The 24,501-nt window shown below is 39.4% G+C and overlaps 1 protein-coding gene across 2 annotated transcripts in view; it reads right to left on the bottom strand.

Moving 5' to 3' along the window:
• Window positions 1–21,976, bottom strand: part of RNF141 (ring finger protein 141) — a 48,351-nt gene extending 26,375 nt beyond the window's left edge. Inside the window, exons 1-4 of one of the 2 annotated variants that reach the window (XM_060159676.1) lie at window positions 21,875–21,936; window positions 15,866–16,009; window positions 3,900–4,093; window positions 871–979 (exon numbers count right to left, since the gene is read on the bottom strand). In XM_060159676.1, the coding sequence (XP_060015659.1) occupies window positions 871–979; window positions 3,900–4,042 (252 nt within the window). In that variant the 5' untranslated portion in view covers window positions 4,043–4,093; window positions 15,866–16,009; window positions 21,875–21,936. Of the gene's footprint in view, window positions 1–870; window positions 980–3,899; window positions 4,094–15,865; window positions 16,010–21,874 lie in introns of both variants that reach the window. The other variant, XM_060159677.1, reaches the window with a different exon arrangement.
• Window positions 21,977–24,501: the final 2,525 nt, after the last annotated feature.

Here is a 24,501-nt window from a genome sequence, read left to right as displayed (position 1 = left end):
GGGATAGGAGGAAGCTTAATAAAATTCATGCCTTTAATTTCACCAAAAGTTCTATGGCCTCAAAAAGGTTAAGAACCACATATTCTAATCTACCCATTAGTGGATGAGGCTTCCTAATACTCTATGACAGCTGCCATCATATTTTTTAGCACAGCTGATATACTCTATTATCTAAAATTTAAAGATGAACTAAGAGACACTTAATTTTTAAGAAGTCATCTTAGAGCTAAGTAGGGTGTTACTTTAGGATTCCACAGTCAGTTAAATTCCAAAAAGAGAGGTACAAGATAAGGATGAACGTTTACTACCACTTTCCTTGATTATAAAAACCTCTTCTGGGGCTTCCCTGGTGGTGCAATGGTTAAGAATCCACCTGCCAATGCAGGGGACACAGGTTCAATACCTGGTCTGGGAAGATCCCACATGCCATGAAGCAACTAAGCCTGTATGCCACAACTACTGAGCCCGCATGCTGCAACTGCTGAAGCCCAAGTGCCTAGAGCCGGTGCTCCACAGCAGGAGAGGCCACCGCAGTTAGAAGCCCTTGCACTGCAACAAAGAGTGACCCCTGCTTGCCGCAACTAGAGAAAGCCTGCATGCAGCTATGAAGACCCAACACAGCCAAAAATAAATAAATTAAATTAAAAAATAAATCTCTGCTATATGGCAATTATACAACCAGTGAAATTCAAACAGTTAACCTGGAAGGCAAAAATAGTATCAAAACTGTTTTATATGGTTTTACAAATAAATGTTAATAACAACCAAATTATAAACATTTATTTCCACTGTATTATATTATACTATTAAATGTGGTTCTAACCACCAAAATAATTTAAGCTCAGAGTTGGAAATCTCTATCACTCTCACCTTGGTACAGACTACTCGTACAACCACTTTCCAAAAGGCAGAGGAATCAGACCCAGGTTGTACCTCAAAGAGAAGATGTTTTTCCTGGCCAGAAGCCACTTTAGCAGTTCTGAAAAGAGGTAAACACATTTGTTAATTTTATGAAAAGTCACGTAAAATAATGGAGCTACGAAACCAGATTCAAGAAAGTTTAAGACAGAGGAGGAAATGTGAAGAAAACACAGAAAGACAAATAACAATAATGGTGATTGTAATAATTAGACTTTTAAAATACAGGGATAGAGAATGTTTTGACTATAAACATACAATTTAATTTTCAAGGTGGAAAGCATAGTGGAATGATATTTATAAATCTATTTTTTTCATATCTATATCTCAATGGTCTTTAAATTTCTAACAAAGACAGCTAGGAAAAACATGTGCAAGGAATCAGGTACTTAAAGAAAAAATTTAGCTGGTTTCATTTATCCATATTTTGACTAGTGCCTCAGATGTATATAAAGTGTGAAAAAATCTTGATCTTGGTTGAGTCCTTCCTTAAGCAACAACACTTATATACCTCTTTGAAGACAATTTTTACAGATAATTTGAAACTGGATGAAGCAAATTATTTTGAGATGCTTATGTAACTTTACTGTCCTCCCCTAGCAGAGTAATTCTGATTTAGAAAGCAACAGGATACTAACATAAAAAATATAACACTTTTTAGGATAACTCAATATCGTGCATCAATGCCAATTTAAATCAGTTCAAAGACATAAGTATTGCAGCTCCCTTTTATCATTACTCACATTTCTCTCTGAGCACCAGTGGGGATATCACAGTCAGAACTAAGAAACTTACAGCTAAATAAATTGAGGCCACTGAAAATTAAGTAACTAGCCCTAGGTAACAAAGTCTGCCAGTGAAAGTAGTACTGCCAGTTCCCAGTTCTGTTTTCTAGCTATCAAGCCATGCGTCTTTTGCGTAGGTTTAACTTTATAGTTCTCAGACAGCACTGAACTTGTGAAATTCCAACTCTGACCCAGGGGAATTGGTTTTAAGAAGCAAATCCAGTCAGAAACATTCTGTGCTAATAAATAAAAGGGAGATACTCTTTTACCATCACCTCTATATTACACAGTAAGCTTAGCTTGAGGATGTTTTCATAGCACACATTTTATCCAGTATCTTTAGGCCAAAAAACAAAATTTCATATAAGCGACTAGGTTTTTTTGTATGTAAGTTCTAAGACTCTAAAGGGATGGCAAATGTCATTGATTACTCTTCAAAAAAGTTGACACAATATACATAAAAATTCCACTCTTATGATACTATTAAATTCTCAATCGAATTTTATTCCTTAAGAATACAGTCTCAGAAGTAATGCCTCAAATGCTACCGTTTGGATGATCTTTAAAAAAAAAAAAAAGAACAAAGTAAAATGCTAGAGTTTTAAAAACCATGACTACCTTTTTATTATAAAAGATCAGACAATACACAAATATACACAGTAAAAGGTAAAATTTCCCTTCTCTGCTCCCCTTTTCCATCACCTCCCCAGAGAGCTGTGTATATCTTTCCAGTTCATTTTCTATGCATTTATATATATATATCTACACAGGATCCATCCATATATCCATACAGGGCTTCTTTTTGGTTTGTCTGTTTTTAATGAGTGAAATTCAGTGTTCTTAAAAGAAATGATCTTCTAAGATAACTTTTAAGAGTTAAGAATGCTTTATTCTTCATGACTGGCTAATAACAGGACACTCCAGCCATGTCCATAAAAAGACTGCATTTCCTTCTCTTTATCTAATGTGTTCTAAATGGCCAAGTATAATATGTCTCTTATCCAATACAGTTATTGCAAAGCTTAAGGAGTACATTCATGTATTTTACCCTAAACTATTAATAGTGACTATAATATAAATTTATATATACTAAGTGGTTCCAAACTGCTTGGTGATTTTGTTTGGCCTTTTTGGGGTTTAAGGAGAGGTAATATGGGATAGTGGAAAGATCTTCAGACTTGGGGAAAGCTGGATCTGCCATCGATACTTAGGTAATCACTTTAGGCCTCAGTTAAAATGTCAGACTGTCAGCAGAGTGCCTTGCACATACTATGGGCTCAGTGAACGTTAGCTAAGTTGAATAGACTAAAGAAAGAACCTTTAAGATCTCATTTAAAAGGCAATGCCAATAAGTTATAACTATACCCCCAGGGAGACAGAAGATACATATACAAAGAGAGTCGGATATGGGTGCTGCTAGAGGAAGACTTAATAGAAAGAAGTGACATCTGCTCTCCTGTCACTAAGGGAGAACACACAAACAAAAATGGAATATTTTAAAAGTATAACAATCTGGGGTCATTCAGGGACAGAGCTCGGTATATTTTAATAGCTTCTATACAGATCAGTATAAAAATTGATTTAATAAAGAATAATTCACAAAGAGAAAGCTGTTCTATTGGATGTGCTAAGGAGGCAGAGAAGTTTATACTCCATCTTAGAAACCTATTCAAGAGTTAAGTAGAGATGTAAACATGATAGCTAATTAGAAAATATTTATAAACAAAATATCTTATTCTTCAGTGATGACAAATGAATTATTACCATATATATATATATATATTTCTCTGGCAAAATAATGGTTCAATGAACAAACACAGAAGATTTATTTATTAACTAGATGAATTGGTTGATATTCAGAAACCTGAAGTGCCCTTTGACTATCCTAGGTGCCTTTCTCTAGATGACTAACTGGTATATTCTCTTCTGTTATGCACCTCCTTCAGTGCTTTCAAACAAGGGTCAATTTACATACCTGTGGTCAAAATTCAGTTTTAAGTTCCTTCTGTTCTTTTAGTCCCATGACATATTTTTAGATAGCTACATAGAAGGTCTTATAGTACTCAATAAATATTTGCTAACTGCTGCTGAAAACATTCTCTTACCAACCAATACGTGTGGTTATCTCTCAGACAGTCATAACACTGGGGCAATATGTCAAGGGGAGAAAATAAAATGAAAAAGAGCAAGTCTTACACATCATTAAGTTCTGCTACTCTTCCAAGAAATTCTTCATAAGTTAAGGAGCCACTTTCTCGAACCAATGTGACATGTTTTGCTACTTTTTCTGGTAACTTGTTAAGAACCAGCTGCGTCTGATCCGAAATTTGCTGTCCCATGATGAAATGATGTCTTATGAAATCCAAAAAGAGTGTTGCTTCACATCGTTTCTGTCAAATATACATAAAAGTTACTTTTACATGTAATATAAAAATGGCAACATACCCATCCCTTCAAGAAAATAAAGCAAAACAGGAATACTTTTAAGTGAGATCTCAACAGACTTACATGAGTCTAAGGTGGAATTTATTTAAACAACTATATTTTAAAGTAAAGATTTACAGTTCTATTTTTTAAAGATCATACAGGTAAATGAGAATACAGGATTCATTTATCTTATTGGGAGGGTGAATTCCTATAATTTTGCCAAGTTAAAAACCATTACACACACACACAGAGGCATTTAAGTGATTGTATTTAATAGGAAGTTTGTATACCTCATATAATTTTCCTAAGAACATTTCCTGACTGCTTACCATGTCAGGCTCCAAACTAAGGGCTTTCATATATTATCTCATTTATCTCTTACAATAACCCTAAGAGGTAGGCATTATTATATTCCTAGTTGACAAATAAGGAAATAGAGTTGAGTGACTTATCTAAAGTTAAACAGCTGGGGACTTCCCTGGTGGTGCAGTGGTTAAGAATCCGCCTGCCAATGCAGGAGACACGGGTTCGATCCCTGGCCCAGGAAGATCCCACATGCCAAGGAGCAACTAAGCCTGTACGCCACAACTACTGAGCCTGCATGCCACAACTACTGAGTCCATGCACTGCAACTACTGAAGCTTGCGCACTCTAGGGGCCGGGGACTGCAACTACTGAAGTCTGCACGCCTAGAGCCCGTACTGTGCAACAAGAGAAGCCACTGCGATGAGAAGACCGCGCACCACGACGAAGAGTAACCTCTGCTCGCCACAACTAGAGAAAGCCCACGCGCAGCAACGAAGACCCAACGCAGCCCCCCAAAAAACGTTAAACAGTTGGTAGCACTTCCCTGGTGGCGCAGTGGTTAAGAATCCGCTTGCCAATGCAGGAAGCCCTGGTCTGGGAAGATCCCACATGCCGCGGAGCAACTAAGCCTGTGTGCCACAACTACTGAGCCTGTGCTCTAGAGCTGGCAAGCCACAACTACTGAGACCTGCGTGCCACAACTACTGAAGTCCATGCACCTAGAGCCCGTGCTCCACAACAAGAGAAGCCACCGCAATGAGAAGCCTGTGCACCGCAACAAAGAGTAGCCCCTGCTCGCTGCAACTAGAAGGAAAGCCCAGACACAGCAATGAAGACCCAACACAGCCAAAACTAAATAATAAATTTATATGAAAAACAAACAGTTGGTAAATGGTTGAAGTGAAATTTGAACTCATGTTTTTTAGATTCTAGTGCTTATATTCTTTAACGCTATGATATACTGTGATGTATAATCATGATATAAATAGATCAGTTAAAAAATTTATTGTAGAATTACTTTATTTATAAATGTACAACTTAATTTTAATTGTAAAATATATGTAAATTAAACAGACTTTTTAGCTAATTCAACTATGTTACATTTTCTGCTTAGAAAAAAAAGTGCTTTTGCTTTTTAACTCCTCTAGGTATTTATTTATTTACTTTGCAGTACGCGGGCCTCTCACTGTTGTGGCCTCTCCCATTGCGGAGCACAGTTTCCGGACGCGCAGGCTCAGTGGCCATGGCTCACGGGCCTAGCCGCTCCGCAGCATGTGGGATCTTCCTGGACCGGGGCACGAACCCGTGTCCCCTGCATCGGCAGGCGGACTCTCAACCACTGTGCCACCAGGGAAGCCCGGTATTTATTTTTTAATTAATCAATTAATTAATTATTTTTGGCTGCATTGGGTCTTTGTTGCTGCATGCAGGCTTTCTCTAGTTGCGGCGAGCGGGGGCTACTCTTCGTTGCAGTGCATGGGTTTCTCATTGCGGTGGCTTCTCTTGTTGTGGAGCACGGGTTCTAGGCACGCAGGCTTCAGCAGTCGTGGCACGCAAACTCAGTAGTTGTGGCTCATGAGCTCTAGAGCGCAGGTTCAAGAGCTGTGGCACACGGGCTTAGGTGCTCCAGGGCATGTGGGATCTTCCCGGGCGAGGGCTTGAACCCATGTCCCCCGCACTGGCAGGCGGATTCTTAACCACTGTGCCACCAGGGAAGTCCCTCCTCTAGGTATTTTTAATTTCGAATTTATATAACTTGTTTTCTAAATATGAAGGTGATATTTTAGTTAAAAGACTGGATCACTACTTTAATAATCTACTATCAATGTAGATCAATAAGTTACTGAATTGACTTAAAATTTAATCACAAAACATTTATTTAATAATCACTCTAAAGTCTTGAAGGATATAATTCTATGTATTGTGGCTAGAGAAGAGTTGGATGTGTTTATTCTAGACAGTTTTTTCTCCTTTGGTAAATAATGATTTATCAAAATATTAAGCACGGAGATACGGTTAAAATAGAAAATAAGATAAATTTTTAGTATTTATGTATCCTGATATATTCTACAGCTGAATAAGGAAATCCCAATTCAATACGAATACCACTACTAATAATAGTAAAATCAACTAATATTCGTTCACCACTTCTACTGTGTAACACAATCTTCTAAGTACTTTATATATATTCATGAATTTAGTCATTTAAATCCTCATGATAACCATTTCACAGATGAAGAAACAAGATAGCTAAGGAAACAAGCACAGAGAGGTTAAATTAATAAAGCCACAAAGCTAATATTAGACTTTTAAAAAAAATGAAGTTAGAAAAAGAAAAAAGCATTAAAATTAAAAAGAATCTGATCCCCCTCCTATAAGAAATTCCATTTTATTTACATGTCAAAGACTATCATTTTACTTCACCTGAATTAACACTCATATCATATAAAGCAGGTGAAACAGTAACAATTTATAGTAAAAATTTTGTCAGGAAACCTGCTTTATCATTTAATCAAAAAAATGAAAAGTTATAACTCTAAAATATATAACTTTAAAATATAAAATCATTTACAATAAGAGTTCTCAGTAACCATAAATATGCAAATTTTGCTTTGTATTCAAATTTAATGTGTTATATTTGAGGTTTATTCTTTTAGTCACATTAAATATAGGAAAAGTACAACTGTTCTAAAGAGAAAAACTCAACAATTACTGTTTTGAATCTGAGCCTACTTGGCAATGATAAATATGTATTACAGAGATAAATGAAAGGAAGTTGTTGAGGAAGATCCAGGCCACTAAGAAAACATCTCTGAAGGCAAAATTATATACTTTAAATATAGCCAAATGGATTCATAGCAATCGTATTCAAAGAGAAACAAAGATTTTAGCTTAGAGGAGGTCTCTAGAGTACTCAACATTAGTAATTTCTGGATTTCATAGTCTAATAAAGTCTCAAAGCACCATGATGTTGCACATTTATTTCTATTCTAAGGATACTTTCCAAAAATAAATGAAAAAAATCCCTAAAACTTAACAAAAATTTAAAGAATAACTTATAACTTAGGAAATAGAAGGATATAATACTAGAATAAAAGTCCTTCCCAAGAAGGCAGTAATTTCACACCGACATATACTACATACAGTAACACTATGGTCCTTATTTTTCTTGTTCTAATCCAGATGTGTGAAAAAATCATCAGGAGCCAAAGGCTGTACACTGGTGTTAGGGAGCCACTGTTACATGGCCTTTTAAAAAGTTAAATTCAACAAGCACCATATGCCTGGCACTGTGCTGTGTTCTGGGGATACAACAGTGAGTGTAAGAAACAGGGTTCTTGCCACCATGGAGCATCTGATTCAGTGGGGAAGTGACAACAATCACACCAATAAATACATAATTTCAAAATAATAAGTGCTAAGCCAAACAAGTATAGGGTACTGAAAGCCTATAAAAGGGGGACTTGACCTAGTCTTGTGACAGGGAAGAAGTCCTTGGGCAAACATTTGATTTGCTATCGGTCAGAGTTAGCCAGAGAAGAGAGGGATAGAGGCATGGCAAGGGGAGGACATTCCAGGCAGAGGTTATAGAAAGCGCCTAAATAGGAAGGAGTATGGTGACTTTGAGGTTAAAAAAAAAAAAAGCCAGAGTGACTAAAGCCTAGGCAGAAGGAGAGGGAGATTGGCACCAAGAGATGGGATGTTTACCATTTTTGTTTATGACACAAAGACAAGACTGCATGCCTGCCCAATCTGTGGATGACTGAAACTGGAATGAATGAATAATGTCCACAGAATACCAGAATCAAGACTGAAAATGGATACTGATTTTCTGAAATAGAATAAATTTTTATGTCAAATATGACTAAAAGTTAAATCCTGAATATGTTTTGAAAGGCACATAAAGCACATAGGTAAGTTATGTTTAAAAGCAAATAAAATATAAAAGGTCTGAATGTTCCAGTCAAAATAAGTAAACAGTAACTAGCGATAAGAAAGATGCTAAAATAATCCTAAACTCTTGCTAGAAGCAGATGTCCAGAGCAAGAGCCTAGTTCCACTGTGCTCTGTAATGGTTCCAACACACCAGAGTTCTCTAATCAGCTCTAAGCAGTGACACTTTTAAAGGGCACTAATCATTTGAATATATTTGGGAAAGCACGCAAGATGTTATGGATCTAGAAGAGGAAACAAAGCAATTTATTCTAGATAATCATAGTTCAGTAACAACATGGAGCATGGTGATAGGTTTGTTCAAACACCTGAAGAGCTTTCATGTAGAAGAGGAAGTAATATTTACTTTATATAATTACAGAGACCAGAATGGCCAGTATAAATTAGGCTGATTTCAGGTCAATATAAGAATTTCCTATCATCCATAATTATCCAGAAGGGTTAAGGGCTGTCTTGCAAAGCATGTGAGCCTGCATTCACTGGAAAGGTGGAGGTGTTTAAGCAAAAATAAGAAGTTCATCTAATTAGTGTTTTAGAGAAAATTTTTGCTTTAATGAGAAGTGGAGAAGGCAACCTCTAACCTAATATTTTGCTCCCAAAGTGAAACTTAAATTCCCTCTAGCCGTCCTGTACTGATTTAATAAAAATGCAATAAAATATTCTAATCAACCAGACTGAAAACTTTAAATTATACCTACAATTCTTAACAAAGAAAAATTAAACTTTTGAAATATATGGTCTTAAGATTTCATGTAAAATATTAATGATAATTTAATCAATATGCTCACCAAACAGATATTAAAGAGATTTAGTTGTTTGTTTATTGAGTTACAAAATGGACCCTTTTAAGAGGTAAAATTGTAATTATATGCAGATGACATGATAATATATATAGAAAACCCTAAACACTCTACACAAAAACTACTAGTACTGGTAAATAAATTCAGCAAGGTATCAGGATACAAGATTAACACACAGAAATCTGTTGCATTTCTTTACACTAACAATGAAATACCAGAAAGGGAAAGTAAAAAAACAAATCCCTCTTAAAATTGCACCCCCTCCCCCCCGAAAAAATACTTAGGAATAAACCCAACCAAGGAGGTGAAAAACTTATATGCTGAGAACTATAAAGCATTGATAAAGGAAACTGATTCAAAGAAATGTAAAAATATTCTATGCTCTTGGATTGGAAGAATTAATATTGTTAAAACGACCATACTACCCAAAGCAATCTACAGATTTAATGCAATCCCTATCAAATTACCCATGACATTTTTCACAGAACTAAAACAAATAATCCTAAAATTTGTATGGAGCCATAAAAGACCCAGAATTGCCAAAGCAATTCTGAGGAGAAAGAACAAAGATGGAGGCATAACCCTCCCAGACTCAGACAAAACTACAAACCTACAGTAATCTAAACAGCGTGGTACTGGCACAAAAACAGACATATGGATCAATGGAACAGAATAGAGAGCCTAGAAATAAATCCACACACCTACAGTAAATTAAACTTTGAAAAAAGAGGCAAGAACATACAACGGAGAAAAGACAGTCTCTTCAGTAAGTGGTGGTGGGAAAGCAGGACAGCCACATGTAAATCAATGAAGTTAGAACACTCCCTCACACCATATACAAAAATAAACTCAAGATGGCTTAAAGACCTAAATATAAGACATGACACCATAAAACTCCTAGAAGAGACCATAGGCAAAACATTCTCTGACATAAACTGTAGTAATGTTTTCTTAGGTCAGTCTCCCAAGGCAACAGAAATAAAAGTAAAAATAAACAAATGGGACCTAATCAAAATTATAAGCTTTTGCAAGGCAAAGGAAACCATAAACAAAACAAAAAGACAACCTACGGACTGGGAGAAAATATTTGCAAACGATGCAACTGACAAGGGCTTAATTTCCAAAATATACAAACAACTCATACAACTCAATAATAATAATTTGAAAAAACCCAATCAAAAAATGGTCAGAAGACCTAAATAGACACTTCTCCAAAGAAGACATACAAATGGCCAATAGGCACATGAAAAAATGCTCAGCATCACTAATTATTAGAGAAATGCAAATCAAAACTACATGAGGGAGAGGAATCAAGATGGCGGATGAGTAAGACATGGAGTTCACCTCTTCCTACAAATACGTTGAAAACACATCTACAAGTGGAACGACTTGCACAAAACATCTACCAAACACTGGCTGAAGACCTCAGACTTCCTAAAGGGCAAGAAAACCTCCATGTAACCAGGAAGGACAAAAGAAAAAGAAAAGAGAGAGAAAAGAATTGGGATGGGACCTACACCCTAGGGAGGGAGCTGTGAAGGAGGTAAGGTTCCCACACCCAGGGAGGTCCCCTCACTGGCGGGGAGATCAGCCTGGATGGAAAGGGAGCTTTGGAGCCTTGAGTGGAGTGCAGAAACCGGATTGTGGAAGGCAAATGGAGAGTGACCTGAACAGACGTTGGTACCGTCACCTTGTACTCCCCAGGCTGAGACGCTTGTCCACCGGTGTGGGCGGAGGCTGGGTGCTGAAGCTCAGGTTTCGGAGGTCAGACCCAGGTAAAGGACCAGGGTTGGCTGTGTGGACACAGCCCGAAGAGGCTAGAGTGTGGCAATTGAGGGTGTGTTCAGAAGAAGCCTGGGCCAACCAGAGAGGCAAGGCGCCACTCCTGGGGGGGTGTGCAAGGAGAGGGGTGGGACCACTATAGGAGCTTCCTTCCCTGCAGGCATGGTCTCAGGCAACAGGACACCACCTACACAAGCTCTGGGGGCAGGTGTGAGCTTCCACTGCCACTGTGGGCTCCAGAGACAGGCACAGGCCACCGCCACTGTCATGATGGGCTCCAGAAGTGGGCACAGGTAGCCGCCACCACTAAGAGACCTGCGAGCAGGATCTAGTTGCTGTCCCTGCTGTCCTGGGAGGGCGAGGGCCGGCGCTGCAAGATCCATGAATGGGTGCCAAGTGTTGCCCCCACTGTCCCGGGGGGGCGTGGGCCATCGCTACTGTTGGGAAACCTGTGAGCAGGCGGCAATAGCTGCCCCCACCATCTGGGGAGTGTGCACAGGCAGCGAGCAGGTGTCAAGCACTGCCCCTGCTGTACAGGGAGTGTGTGGGCTATAGTTGCTACTGGGATACACGGGAGGAAAAGTCAATTGCTGTCCCTGCTGTATCAGGTGTGAGCATGGCCTGCTGCACCTACACACCTCATATCAAAGGAATTACAGCTAACACACACTGAGGAAAGAGGCAGCAAGCATCCAAACCAAAAGCAACCTCTTGATTCCCAACAAGATGGCAGAGTAGAAGGACTTGAGCTCACCTCCTCACATGAAAACACCCAAATCACAACTAACTGCTGAACAACCATGGACAAAAAAGACTGGAACCTACAAAAAAAGATATTTTACATCCAAAGACAAGGAAAAGCCACAACTAGATTGTACGAGGGGCACTTCTGCAATATAATCAAATCCCATACCGGTCGGATGGGTGACCCACAAACTGGAAAATAATTGTATTACAGAGGAGTGAGAGTTCTGGGCCCCATGTCAGGCTCCCCAGCCTGAGGGGTCTGGAATTGGAGCCCCCAGAGCATTTGGCTTAGAAGGCCAGTGGGCCTTTAGTGCAGGAGCTCCACAGGACTGAGGGAAACAGAGACTCCACTCTTGAGGGCGCACACAAGATTTCATGCGTACTGGGACCCAGCACAAAGAATTGACTTCATAGGAGCCTGGGCTAGACCTACCTGTGGGTTTGGAGGGTCTCCTGTGGAGGCAGGGGTTGTCTGTGGCTCACTGTGGGGGTAAGGTCACTGGTGGCAGAAGCCCCAGGGAATACTGATAATTGTGAGCTCTCCTGGAGGTCCCCATTTTGGCACAAAGACCTAGCCCTACGCAACAGCCTACAGGCTCCAGTGCTGGACGCCTCAGGCTAAACAACCAGCAAGACAGGAACACAGCCCCACCCATCAGCAGACAGGCTGCCTAAAGCTGTACTGAGGTCACAGCCACCCCTAAACACACCCCTTGACATGGCCCTGCCCACCAGAGGGACAAGACCCAGCTCCACCCACCAGTGGGCAGGCACCAATCCCTCCCACCAGGAAGCCTGAACAAGTCTCAGGACCAATCTCACACACCAGGGGCCAGACACCAGAAGCAAGAGGAGCTATGATCCTGCAGCCTGTGGAAAGGAGTCCATCCACACAGAAAGTTTCACAAAATGAGAAGACAGAGAAATATGCTCCAGACAAAGGAACAAGATGAAAACCCAAAAGAATAACTAAGTGAAGTGGAGATAGGCAATCTACCTGAAAAATAATTTAGAGTAATGATAGTAAAGATGATCCAAGATCTGAGAAAAAGAATGGAGGCACTGATCGAGAAGATACAAGAAATGTTTAACAAAGAGCTAGAAGATTTAAAGAACAAACAAACAGAGATGAACAATACAATAACTGAAATGAAAAACACACTGGAAGGAATCAACAGCAGAATAAATGAGGCAGAAGAACAAAGAAGTAAGCTGGAAGACTGTCGTGGAAATCACTGCTGCAGAACAGAATAAAGAAAAAACAATGAAAAGAAATGAGGACAGTCTCAGAGACCTCTGGGACAACATTAAACGCACCAACATTCGCATTATAGGGGTCCCAGAAGGAGAAGAGAGACAGAAAGAGCCTGAGAAAATATTTGAAGAGATTATAGCCAGAAACTTCCCTAAAATGAGAAGGAAAACACTCACTCAAGTCCAGGAAGTGCAGAAAGTCCCATATAAGATAAACCCAAGGAGGAACACACCAAGACATATATTAATCAAACTGACAAAGTTAAAGACAAAGAAGAAATATTAAAAGCAACAAGGGAAAAGCAACAAATAACATACAAGGGAATCCCCATAAGGTTATCAGCTGATTTTTTAGCAGAAACTCTGCAGACCAGAAGGGAGTGGCATAATATATTTAAAATGATGAAAAGGAAAAACCTACAACCAAGAATAGTCTACCCAGCAAGCGCTTCATTCAGATTTGAATGGAGAAATCAAAAGCTTTACAGAGAAGCAAAACCTAAGCGAATTCAGCACCACCAAACCAGCTTTACAACAATCCTAAAGGAGCTTCTCTAGGCCGAAAAGAAAAGGCCACAACTAGAAACAAGAAAGTTACAAATGGGAAAGCTCACTGGTAAAGGCAAATATAAAGTAAAGGTAGGAAATCATCCACACACAAATATGATATCAAAGCCAGCAACTGTGAGAAGAGGAGAGTATAAATGCAGGATATTGGAAATGCATTAGAAATTAAGAGACCAGAAACTTAAACAATCATATATATATAGACTGCTATATCAAAACCTCACGGGAACTGCAAACCAATAATCTACAGTAGATACATACACAAAAAAGAGAAAGCTATCCAGACACAACACTAAAGTTAGTTACCAAATCACAAGACAAGAGAACAAAAGAGAAGGAAGAAAAAAGACCTACAAAAACAAATCCAAAACAATTAACAAAATGGCATTAAGAACATACATATCAATAATTACCCTAAATGTAAATGGATTAAATACACCAACCAAAAGACATAGACTGGCTGCATGGATACTAAAACAAGACCTGTATGTATGCTGTCTATAAGAGACCCATTTCAGATCTAGGGACGCATACAGACTGAAAGTGAGGGAACTGGAAAAAGGTATCCTATGCAAATGGAAATCAAAGGAAAGCTGGAGTAGCAATACACATATCAGACAAAATAGACTTTAAAATAAAGACTGTTACAAGAGACAAAGAAGGACATTACATAATGATCAAGGGATCAATCCAAGAAGATATAACAATCGTAAATATATATGCACCCAACATAGGAGCACCTCAATATATAAGGCAAATGCTAAGAACCATAAAAGGAGAAACTGACAGTAACACAATAATAGTGGGGGACTTTAACAACCCACTTTCATCAATGGACAGGTGATCCAGACAGAAAATCAATAAGGAAACACAGGCCTTAAATGACACATTAGATCAGATGGACTTAATTTATATTTATATAATATATATAAATATATATTTCCATCCAAAAGCAGCATAAATATATATAAATATATACTTCCATCCAAAAGCAGCAGAATACAATTTCTTCTCAAGTGCACATGAAACATTCTCCAGGATAGATCACCTCTTGGGCCACACATCAAGCCTCAGCAAATTTAAGAAAACTGAAATCATATCAAGCATCTTTTCTGACCACGTTATGAGACTAGAAGTCAATTACAGGAAAAAACTGTAAAAAAACACAAATATGTAGAGGGTAAACAATATGTTCCTAAACGACCAATGGATCACTGAAGAAATCGAAGAGGAGATCAAAAAAATACCTAGAGACAATTGCAACAAAAGACAAAGATCCAAAACCTATGGGACAGAGCAAAAGCAGTTCTAAGAGGGACGTTTATAGGAATATAATCTTACCTCAGAAAACAAGAAAAATCTCAAATAAACAACCTAACCTTACACTTAAAGCAACCAGAGAAAGAAGAACAAACAAAACCCAAAGTTAGTAGAAGGAAAGAAATCATAAAGATCAGAGCAGAAATAAATGAAATATATGAAGAAAACAGAAAAAAATCAATGAGCCTAAAAGCTGGTTCTTTGAAAGGATAAACAAAATTGATAATCCTTTAGCAAGGCTCATCAAGAAAAAAAGGGAGAGGGTTCAAAACAATAAAACTAGAAATGAAATAGAAGTTACAACTGACACCACAGAAATACAAAGGATCATAAGAGACTATTACAAACAACTACATGCCAATAAAATGGACAACCTAGAAGAAATGGACAAATTCTTAGAAAGATACAACCTTCCAAGACTGAACCAGAAAGAAACAACCTTCCAAGACTGAACCAGAAAGAAACAGAAAATATGAACAAACCACTCACAAGTACTGAAAATGAAACAGTAATTTAAAAACTTCCAACAAAGAAAAGTCCAGGACCAGCTGGCTTCACAGGCAAATTCTATTAAACATTTAGAGAAGAGTTAACACCTATCCTCCTGAAACTCTTCCTAAAAATTGCAGAGGAAGGAACACTCCCAAGCTCATTCTATGAGGCCACAATCATCCTGATACCAAAATCAGACAAAGATACCACAAAAAAAAGAAAATTACAGGCCAATATCATTGATGAACATAGACACAAAAATCCTCAACAAAATACTAGCAATTTGAATACAACAATACATTAAAAGGATAATACACCATTATCAAGTGGGATTTATCCCAGGGATGCAAGGATTCTTCAATATCCACAAATCAGTCAGTGATACACCACACTAACAAACTGAAGAATAAAACCCATATGATTGTCTCAATAGATGCAGAAAAAACTTTTGACAAAATTCAACACCCATTTATGATAAAAACTCTCCAGCAAGTGGGCATAGAGGGAACTTACCTCAACATAATAAAGGCCATATATGACAAACCCACAGCTAACATCTTTCTCAATGGTGAAAGGCTGAAAGCATTCCCTCTAAGATCAGGAACAAGATAAGGATGTCCACTGTCACCACTTTCATTCAACGTAGTTTTGGAAGTCCTAGCCATGGCAATCAGAGAAGAAAAAGAAATAAAAGGAATCCAAATTAGAAAAGAAGAAGTAAAACTGTCACTGTTTGAAGATGACAAGATACTATACATAGAAAAATCCTACAGATGCTACTAGAAAACTACTAGAGCTCATCAATGAATTTGGTAAAGTTTCAGGATACAAAATTAATACACAGAAATCTCTTGCATTCCTATACACTAACAACAAAAGATCAGAAAGAGAAACTAAGGGAACAATTCCATTTACCATTGCATCAAAAAGAATAAAATACGTAGGAATAAACCTACCTAAGGAGGCAAAAGACCTGTACTCTGAAAACTATAAGATGCTCATGAAAGGAACTGAAGATGACACAGATGGAAAGATATACCATGTTCTTGGATTGGAAGAATCAATATTGTCAAAATGACTATACTACCAAAGGCAATCTATAGAGTCAATGCAATTCCTATCAAATTACCAATGGCATTTTTCACAAAACTAGAACAAAAAAATTTTTTAATTTGTATGGGAACACAAAGAAACCGAATAGTGAAAACAATCCTGAGAAAGAAAAATGGAGTTGGAGGAATCAGGCTCCCTGACTTCAGACTAAACTACAAAGCTACAGTAATCAACACAGTATGGTACTGGTGCAAAAACAGAAATATAGATCAATGGAACAGGATAGAAAACCCAGAGATAAACCCATGCACCTATGGTCAATTAATGTACAACAAAGGAGGCAAGAATATACAATGGAGAAAAGACAGTCTCTTCAATAAATGGTGCTGGGAAAACTGGACAGCTACATGTAAAAGAATGAAATTAGAACATTCTCTAACACCATGCACAAAAATAAACTCAAAGTGGATTAAAGACCTAAATGTAAGGCCAGACACTATAAAACTCATAGAGGAAAACATAGGCAAAACATTCTTTGATGTAAATCGCAGCAAGATCTTTTTTGATCCACCTCCTAGAGTAATGAAAAGAAAAACAAAAATAAACAAACGGGACCTAATTAAACTTAAAAGGTTTTGCACAGCAAAGGAAACCATAAACGCGAAAAGACAACCCACAGAATGGGAGAAAATATTTGCAAAGGAAGCAACTGACAAGGGATTAATCTCCAAAATATACAAACAGTTCATGTAGCTCTATTTCAAAAAACAAACAACCCAATCAAAAAATGTGCAGACTTGGGCTCCCCTGGTGGCGCAGTGGTTGAGAGTCTGCCTGCTGATGCAGGGGACATGGGTTCGTGCCCTGATCCGGGAAGATCCCACATGCTGCGGAGCGGCTAGGCCCATGAGCCTGCGTGTCCAGAGCCTGTGCTCCGCAACGGGAGAGGCCACAACAGTGACAGGCCCGCGTACCGCAAAAAAAAAAAAAAAAAAAAATGTTTAGACCTAAACAGACATTTCTCCAAAGAAGACATACAGATGGCCAAACAAACACAAGAAAAGATGCTCAACATCGCTAATTATTAGAAAAATGCAAATCAAACCTACACCTCACACCGGTCAGAATGGCCATCACCAAAAAATCTACAAACAATAAATGCAGGAGAGGGTATGGAGAAAAGGAAACCCTCCTACACTCTTGGTGGGAATGTAAATTGGTACAGCCACTATGGAGAACAAAATAAAGGTTCCTTAAAAAACTGAAAATAGACCTACCATATGATCCAACAATCCCACTCCCGGGCATATATGCAGAGAAAACCATAATTTGAAAACATACATGCACCCCAATATCCATTGCAGTGCTATTTACAATAGCCAGGACATGGAAGCAACCTAAATCTCCATCAATGGATGAATGGATAAAGAAAATGTGGTACATATATACAATGGAATATTACTCAGCCATAAAAAGGACGAAATATAATGCCATTTGCTGCAACATGGATGGACGTAGATTTTGTCATACTGACTGAATTAAGTCAGACAGAGAAAAACAAATATCATATGATATCACTTATATGTGAAATCTAAAAAAATGGTACAAATGAACTTATTTACAAAATAGAAATAGAGTCACAGATGTAGGAAACAAACTTATGGTTACCAAGGGGGAAAGGGGGAGAGGGATAAATTGGGAGATTGGGATTGACATATACACACTACTATATATAAAATAGTTAATATTGGCCTACTGTATAGCACAGGGAACAATACTCAGTACACTGTAATGGCCTATATGGGAAAAGAATCTAAGAAAGAGTGGATATATGTATATGTATAACTGATTCACTTTGCTGTACACCTGAAATTGAAGTAATGAAGTCAGACAGAGAAAAACAAACACCATATGCATCACTAATACATGGAATCTAAAAAAATAAACTAGTGAATATAACAAAAAAGAAATAGACTCACAGATATAACAGAGAACAAACTGGTGGTTACCAGTGGGGAGGGGGAAAAGGGGAGGGGCAAGATAGGGATAGGGGATTAAGATATACAAACTATTGTGTATAAAATAGGTAAGCTATGAGGATATATTGTACAACAAAGGGAATATAGCCAATATTTTATAATAACTATAAATGGAGGACAACCTTTAAAAATTATAAATCATTATGTTGTACACCTGAAACATATAATATTGAACATCAATTATACCTCAATAAACAGTACCTCCCCCCCACAAAAAAAAGAAAATGGTCCCTTTTGTTTCTGCATTGTTTTGAACTGGTGTCCTAACTTTGAATAAAATTTATAATTTGAGGCAGCATATTAACTTGTTATCTTATAATTCCACTTGGTATCAGGTATCTGGGAAACCTGATTATTAACTCCTCAGATTAAAAGGGAACACTATCTAGAGACTACTGAAAGGGCATGGAAAATTGGTTCTCGGACTTCCCTGGTGGCGCAGTGGTTGAGAGTCCGCCTGCCGATGCAGGGGACATGGGTTCGTGCCCCGGTCCGGGAAGATCCCACATGCCGCGGAGTGGCTGGGCTCGTGAGCCATGGCCGCTTACCCTGCACGTCCGGAGCCTGTACTCCACAATGGGAGAGGCCCCAACAGTGAGAGGCCCACATACCGCAAAAAAAAAAAGGAAAATTGGTTCTCAACCTGGTTCAGTGGAGAGGGCCCAGGATTTACAATTCATTTTGAATACCATAAAATGATAAATGTCAACGTCCATCATGGGCATAAAAATAAAACCACAATCAAGGGTGCATGCATGTTCATGAAACAATCTGCTGAGGCCACCCTCTCGTCACCCGTCACAGGTTTTTCAATGTTCCTCTTTGGTGACTAGGCACATTCTTCTATCACAGCACATATCATCAGTTAGGTCACTTGACCATCCCTCTCTATGAGCTTCTTGAGGGTAGTAGCTGTGTTCTCTCTTCTGGCATATACATAAGCACACAATAAATGTTTATGAATGGATACAGTAAATATTGCTGACAGTTTCTGGTTTTTTATTAACAACTTAGTATTCTTTTCAGTTTTGTTAACTTGTTCAGTCATCTACTAGTTGCAGAGAAGCTGAAGTTAAAAAAAAAATACATGGAAGAAAAAATATAAAATTGTAAAAATGTATCATTAATGTTTATGTAAATTGAGAAACTTTCATTATTTGGTATAAGCAAAATACTTCCCTCTAGATCATGAAACAGTAGTATTGAACAGGAACTTAATTTGCCAACCACTGGCATAGAATTCAGCAAAAGATAAATCTCTGGTCAAGACTTCTCAAAGAACTGGCAGCTCTCATGCTATTGTGCCCCTATAATTTAGTCCTTTCAAGCAGGATAACAATGTGCTTTCAAAAAAACATTTGAAGGATTTTCTAAATAAAGAATAATTGTTATTTTGAAACTCATAAGAATATCAAGGATTCCAAAAATGCCACATTCCCTAGTGGGTGGTAACATAACACTTGATCACTGCTTTTTCTAACAAAATGAATTGCTGTAGTTCAAATATTCTTTGTAAAGCTATAAAAATCACATCATGGGTAACTGGAAAAAAAAAACTTTCATGAAAATTTAAACCATATCCATTCATAAAAGGATTAAAGCAAAGATGAAAAGCCTGGAAGTACAAGATGACTAGCTCACAAATACTGCAGTATTTAGAAAACCTCTCTGAGACCTCCATGAAATCTAGTATCAACTTCTTTAGTTACAGAAGAGATATTTATAGTTGAAATAATCATCAACTATTTTCACTATTAACTCCGTTTTAGCATCAGTGAAAAAAACTAAGTACTAAAAACTAGGTCCCTATTTTATTACTCATTGTTTACTCAAACTCTAGATCTGTAAACAGATTATCAGCTGTCCTGCAAGACAAGAAAGTAACAGCAGTTATTACAGACCATAGTGAAACTATCAGACTAGTCAGAGCCACTGTAGAGTCTAGAATGTCTGTTCTGGGGTCAAAGACCTTAATCAGACAAAAATTTTATGCAAAGAAAAACTACAAAAGGATAGTACTTGGAGGCTGAAAACATGGGTTTCTGATATCACCAGGGTGTTTACTAAATACATTTCATACGTGGAAAATGCACTAACTAGACTTGTAAGCATTTTCTCTGGACGTTCTCTGCCTTTGGGGAAGAGAAAGGGAAAGGAAGTGTGTCAAGTGCTTAAATGTGAACTTAGAAGGATCAGACAACACACATCCAATATAAAACTCACTTCTATCAAATGACAAAGAACACATTTTGGAAACACACAAGCATATCCTGGAGGGAAATATTTAGAAACTGCAGCCAGGCAGCATCAGAGGAAAGGAGAAATATTCATACTATTTTTGAGTTCTTAATTCAGAAAGCATCACTTCTTAGAGGGCTTTCCAATATAGAGGCGACTAATTTAGGATCGTTGGTCCGGGGCACCTCATGTGCCAGATGAAATTCAGAACGGATGGAGCTCATTTTATAGCAGGAAGAATGGGCGCGCGGGGAGGGGGGGAGGTGGAAAAGAATCACTTCATGCATAAGATCTAAGAGTTATAAGCCATAGGAAGTGTTACGGCCGCTTTAGAAATACGCCAGAGATGAGAACTGCATCACCTGGCACGGTGAAATAGGACAGGGTCAGAACACGGACGTACACTGCAATTTTCAAGGGGCTGGGGATAAATTTGAACAATAATAGTAAACTCACATTCTGTAACACGATAAAAATAACAAAGAAATCATTTCAAAAGCGACACAGAAAGTTTCCTTTCCAAGAATGAATACTACAATTAGTAGCCAGAAAACTTCTGGTCTCTGCCGGGTCTCACGGTGGCTGGTTCGACAAGGCCAGGCCTTTGGCAAGGGGAGCTGCCTAAGCTAATTTAGAACGAGAGGACGGGTTAAGTAGACGGACTTGGCCATTTCTGAGCCATCACCCAGGCAAGGGTTTCTAACTGGGGTGTCCAGGGTGGGGCGCGCGCACAGGTTTCTAGCCTCACTCGCGCGTTAACTCAACACACCCACCACCCTTCCGCCACCACCCCGCCTCAAGCTCACCTGCACTCGGAACCAACAGCTACGTCTGCTGGCCGACTGACTGCGCCGGCGGCAACATTCAAAAGCGGATCCGCGCTCGAGGAGGAAAAGCTGTCTCCTGATCCCCCTGAACCACTCCCCCCCCCCCGCGCCCAAAACGGGACAAGCCACTTCCACGCTCAGTCACTGGAAACCACTGGCTTAGAGACAGTACGACCACGGGAGGGCCTCCCAAGCCAGCTCCACACCCTAAGCTGAGGCCTAGAGACGGCGGCGGCGGGTCGGGGCTTGTCTCCGCACGGAAGCCCGGCGCGGCAGTCGAGGCCTGGCCCGCGTCTCTCCTCCCTGTCCGAGGGCTGTGGGGCAGCGCAGAAGAAGCGGCGACAGACCAGCGGTACGGAGCTCACCCCAGGTTCAAGGCATCGCGCTTCCGGCAGCAGCGGCGAACCCTCAGCCAGCCTCTCAGACCCGCAGGCGGCGGCGGCAGCTCCGGCCGTTACCCGGTCGCACCTCAGTGACGTACAAGGCGTGCCCCATCATCCCCGCCCCAGCGCGTTGCTTAGAAACGGTGCTCAACCTTTCTCCCCAGAACTTACGCTAGCTAGCTCAGCTTCTCCTGAGGACCTGCGAGGTCCCGGACCCGGAGGCCGTCCGATAGGGAAGTGGCGGCGGAGGCCTAGGAGGAGGCCGTGCCCTAGGGGCGGCGGAAGAGGCCTCGCCTGGCAGGCTCCTCGAGGCTAAGGCTCCATGGGGCCTCAGTGGGTGCGGCCTGGCGGGTGCTGGCTCTCCTGGCCCCATCCCCTGAGCGAGAGCCCGGCGGGTGGCAAAGGCACTGCGAGACCCGGTTTGGTCAAGGGTTGGATTCCAAACCACTACTTATTAGGCCTCCAACCTCCCACTGGTTATAGCTACACAAAGAGCATCACGTTTCTTTATCATGAAAGGGGCCCATTATGCTCACCTAGCTAGATTAAGAAGCATAAAAGAGAATATATAGGAAGTAACCAGCACAGAGTCCAAAATGGTAAGCCCTAGCAAATGGCAACTATTATTATTATGAACACATGTTGGCGAGATCATGGCTTTTCAGAACGTCCGTAGTGGATAATTGCTGTATATTAAGCATCTGTTGTGTGCCAAATACTATACTAGGCACTTTATAGGCATTGCTCTTGTTTAAATAGTTCGCTTAAAGTTGCACAGCCAATAAACAGCAGAGCAAGGGTTTAGACCCAGGTATGCCTCTCACTATCGCCTTTATGCTTAGCAGCTAAATTAAACTACTTCTTATGCTTGTACATGTTGCCACACTCATCCTTCCCCAGTCACTTGTAGATTTACCTTGCAAGAACTAATCTTGCCCTCTAATAATAGATAATACTTGTTGACAATTTACTATGTGCCAAGGCCTGTTCTGAGTACTTTAAAGGTATTAATGCATTTAATCCGCACAGCAGTCCTATGAGGAAGGTATTATTAATACTCTCATTTTACAGTTGAAGAAACAAGCTTAAGAAAGTCAAGTTTTCCAAGGTCAACCAATCAGTAAGGAGCAGAGGCAGATTCAAACCCAAGCTGACTGAACCCTGAGCCTGTGCTTTTTAAAAATATATATTTTAAATTTATTTATTTAATTTATTTATTTTTGGCTGCATTGGGTCTTCGTTGCTGCGCATAGGCTTTCTCTAGTTGCAGTCAGCGGGGGCTACTCTTCGTTGCGGTCTGTGGGCTTCTCACTGCCGTGGCTTCTCTTGTTGTGGCTTGCGGGCTCTAGAGCGCAGGCTCAGTAGTTGTGGCGCACAGGTTTAGTTGCTGCGCGTCATGTGGGATCTTCCCAGACCAGGGCTCAAACCCGTGTCCGCTGAATTGGCAGGGGGATTCTTAACCACTGCGCCACCAGGGAAACCCTGAGCCTGTGTTTTTTAACTCTTGTTCTAAACTGCCTCAATGAGGTGGTGAGACTTCATTAGGGCCAGATCCATGTGTCTGTGTATCCCTTTAAAATTTTTTTTTATTGAAGTATAGTTGATTTACAGTGTTGTGTTATGTATACTCCTTTTATATACCTTATGGAGAGTGTACTGAGGACTGTCTCCCTGACAACCAGCACAAAGCCTGGCATGCAGTAATTGTTCAACATTTGAACATTTGATGAATATTTGAATGTGGTAAAAACTAACAGCCTAATGATGAACCATACATAATGATGTTTAAAAATCTAATTAAATTCAACAAGGTCCTATAGTTGAAACTAATCTGCGCCAGGAGTCAGGACTATTTCTCTGAAAAAAATTGCCTTCAGTTAAATGTAGTGTTGGAGGTTCTAGTCAGTGTGATAAAACCAGACAAAGAAATTTTTTAAAAGGCATTACATTGGAAAGAAAGAACACTGTATTTGCAGACAAAAATACTTTAGAATACTACAAAAAAAAATCTGCTAGAACTAGAAGTGAGTTTTGAAGGATACCAAGTCAGTATATAAAAATCAGTTTAGGGGCTTCCCTGGTGGCACAGTGGTTGAGAGTCCGCCTGCCGATGCAGGGGACATGGGTTCATGTCCTGGTCCGGGAAGATCCCACATGCTGCGGAGCAGCTGGGCCCATGAGCCATGGCCGCTGAGCCTGTGCGTCCAGAGCCTGTGCTCCGCAACGGGAGAGGCCACAACAGTGAGAGGCCCGCGTATCGCAAAAAAAAAAAAAAAAAATCAGTTTATTTCTCTATAGTAACGATGAAAAATTAGACTTTGAAATGTTTTAAATACCACTTAGCAGCAAAAGAACCTCAAAACAAACACACACATACACAAACTTAGGGATACATTTGACCAAAATGTGAAAGACATATAAATTGAAAACTCTGAAATATTGTGAGAGAAATTAATGATCTAAATATAGAGATATATCATGTTCATGGATCAGAAGATTCAGTCGTTTTAAAATGTCATTTTTCTCTGAATTGATCTATAGACTTAGGGCAAGTCCAATAAAAATCATAGCAGGTTCATTTTGTGGGAATTACCAAGCTGATTCTAAAA

Source organism: Lagenorhynchus albirostris, chromosome 9 (genome assembly GCF_949774975.1).
Source record: "Lagenorhynchus albirostris chromosome 9, mLagAlb1.1, whole genome shotgun sequence".
In the NCBI taxonomy this organism is placed as follows: Eukaryota; Metazoa; Chordata; class Mammalia; order Artiodactyla; family Delphinidae; genus Lagenorhynchus; species Lagenorhynchus albirostris.
Note: the sequence above shows the minus strand (reverse complement) of the source record. Positions and strands in the feature narration are given on the sequence as shown.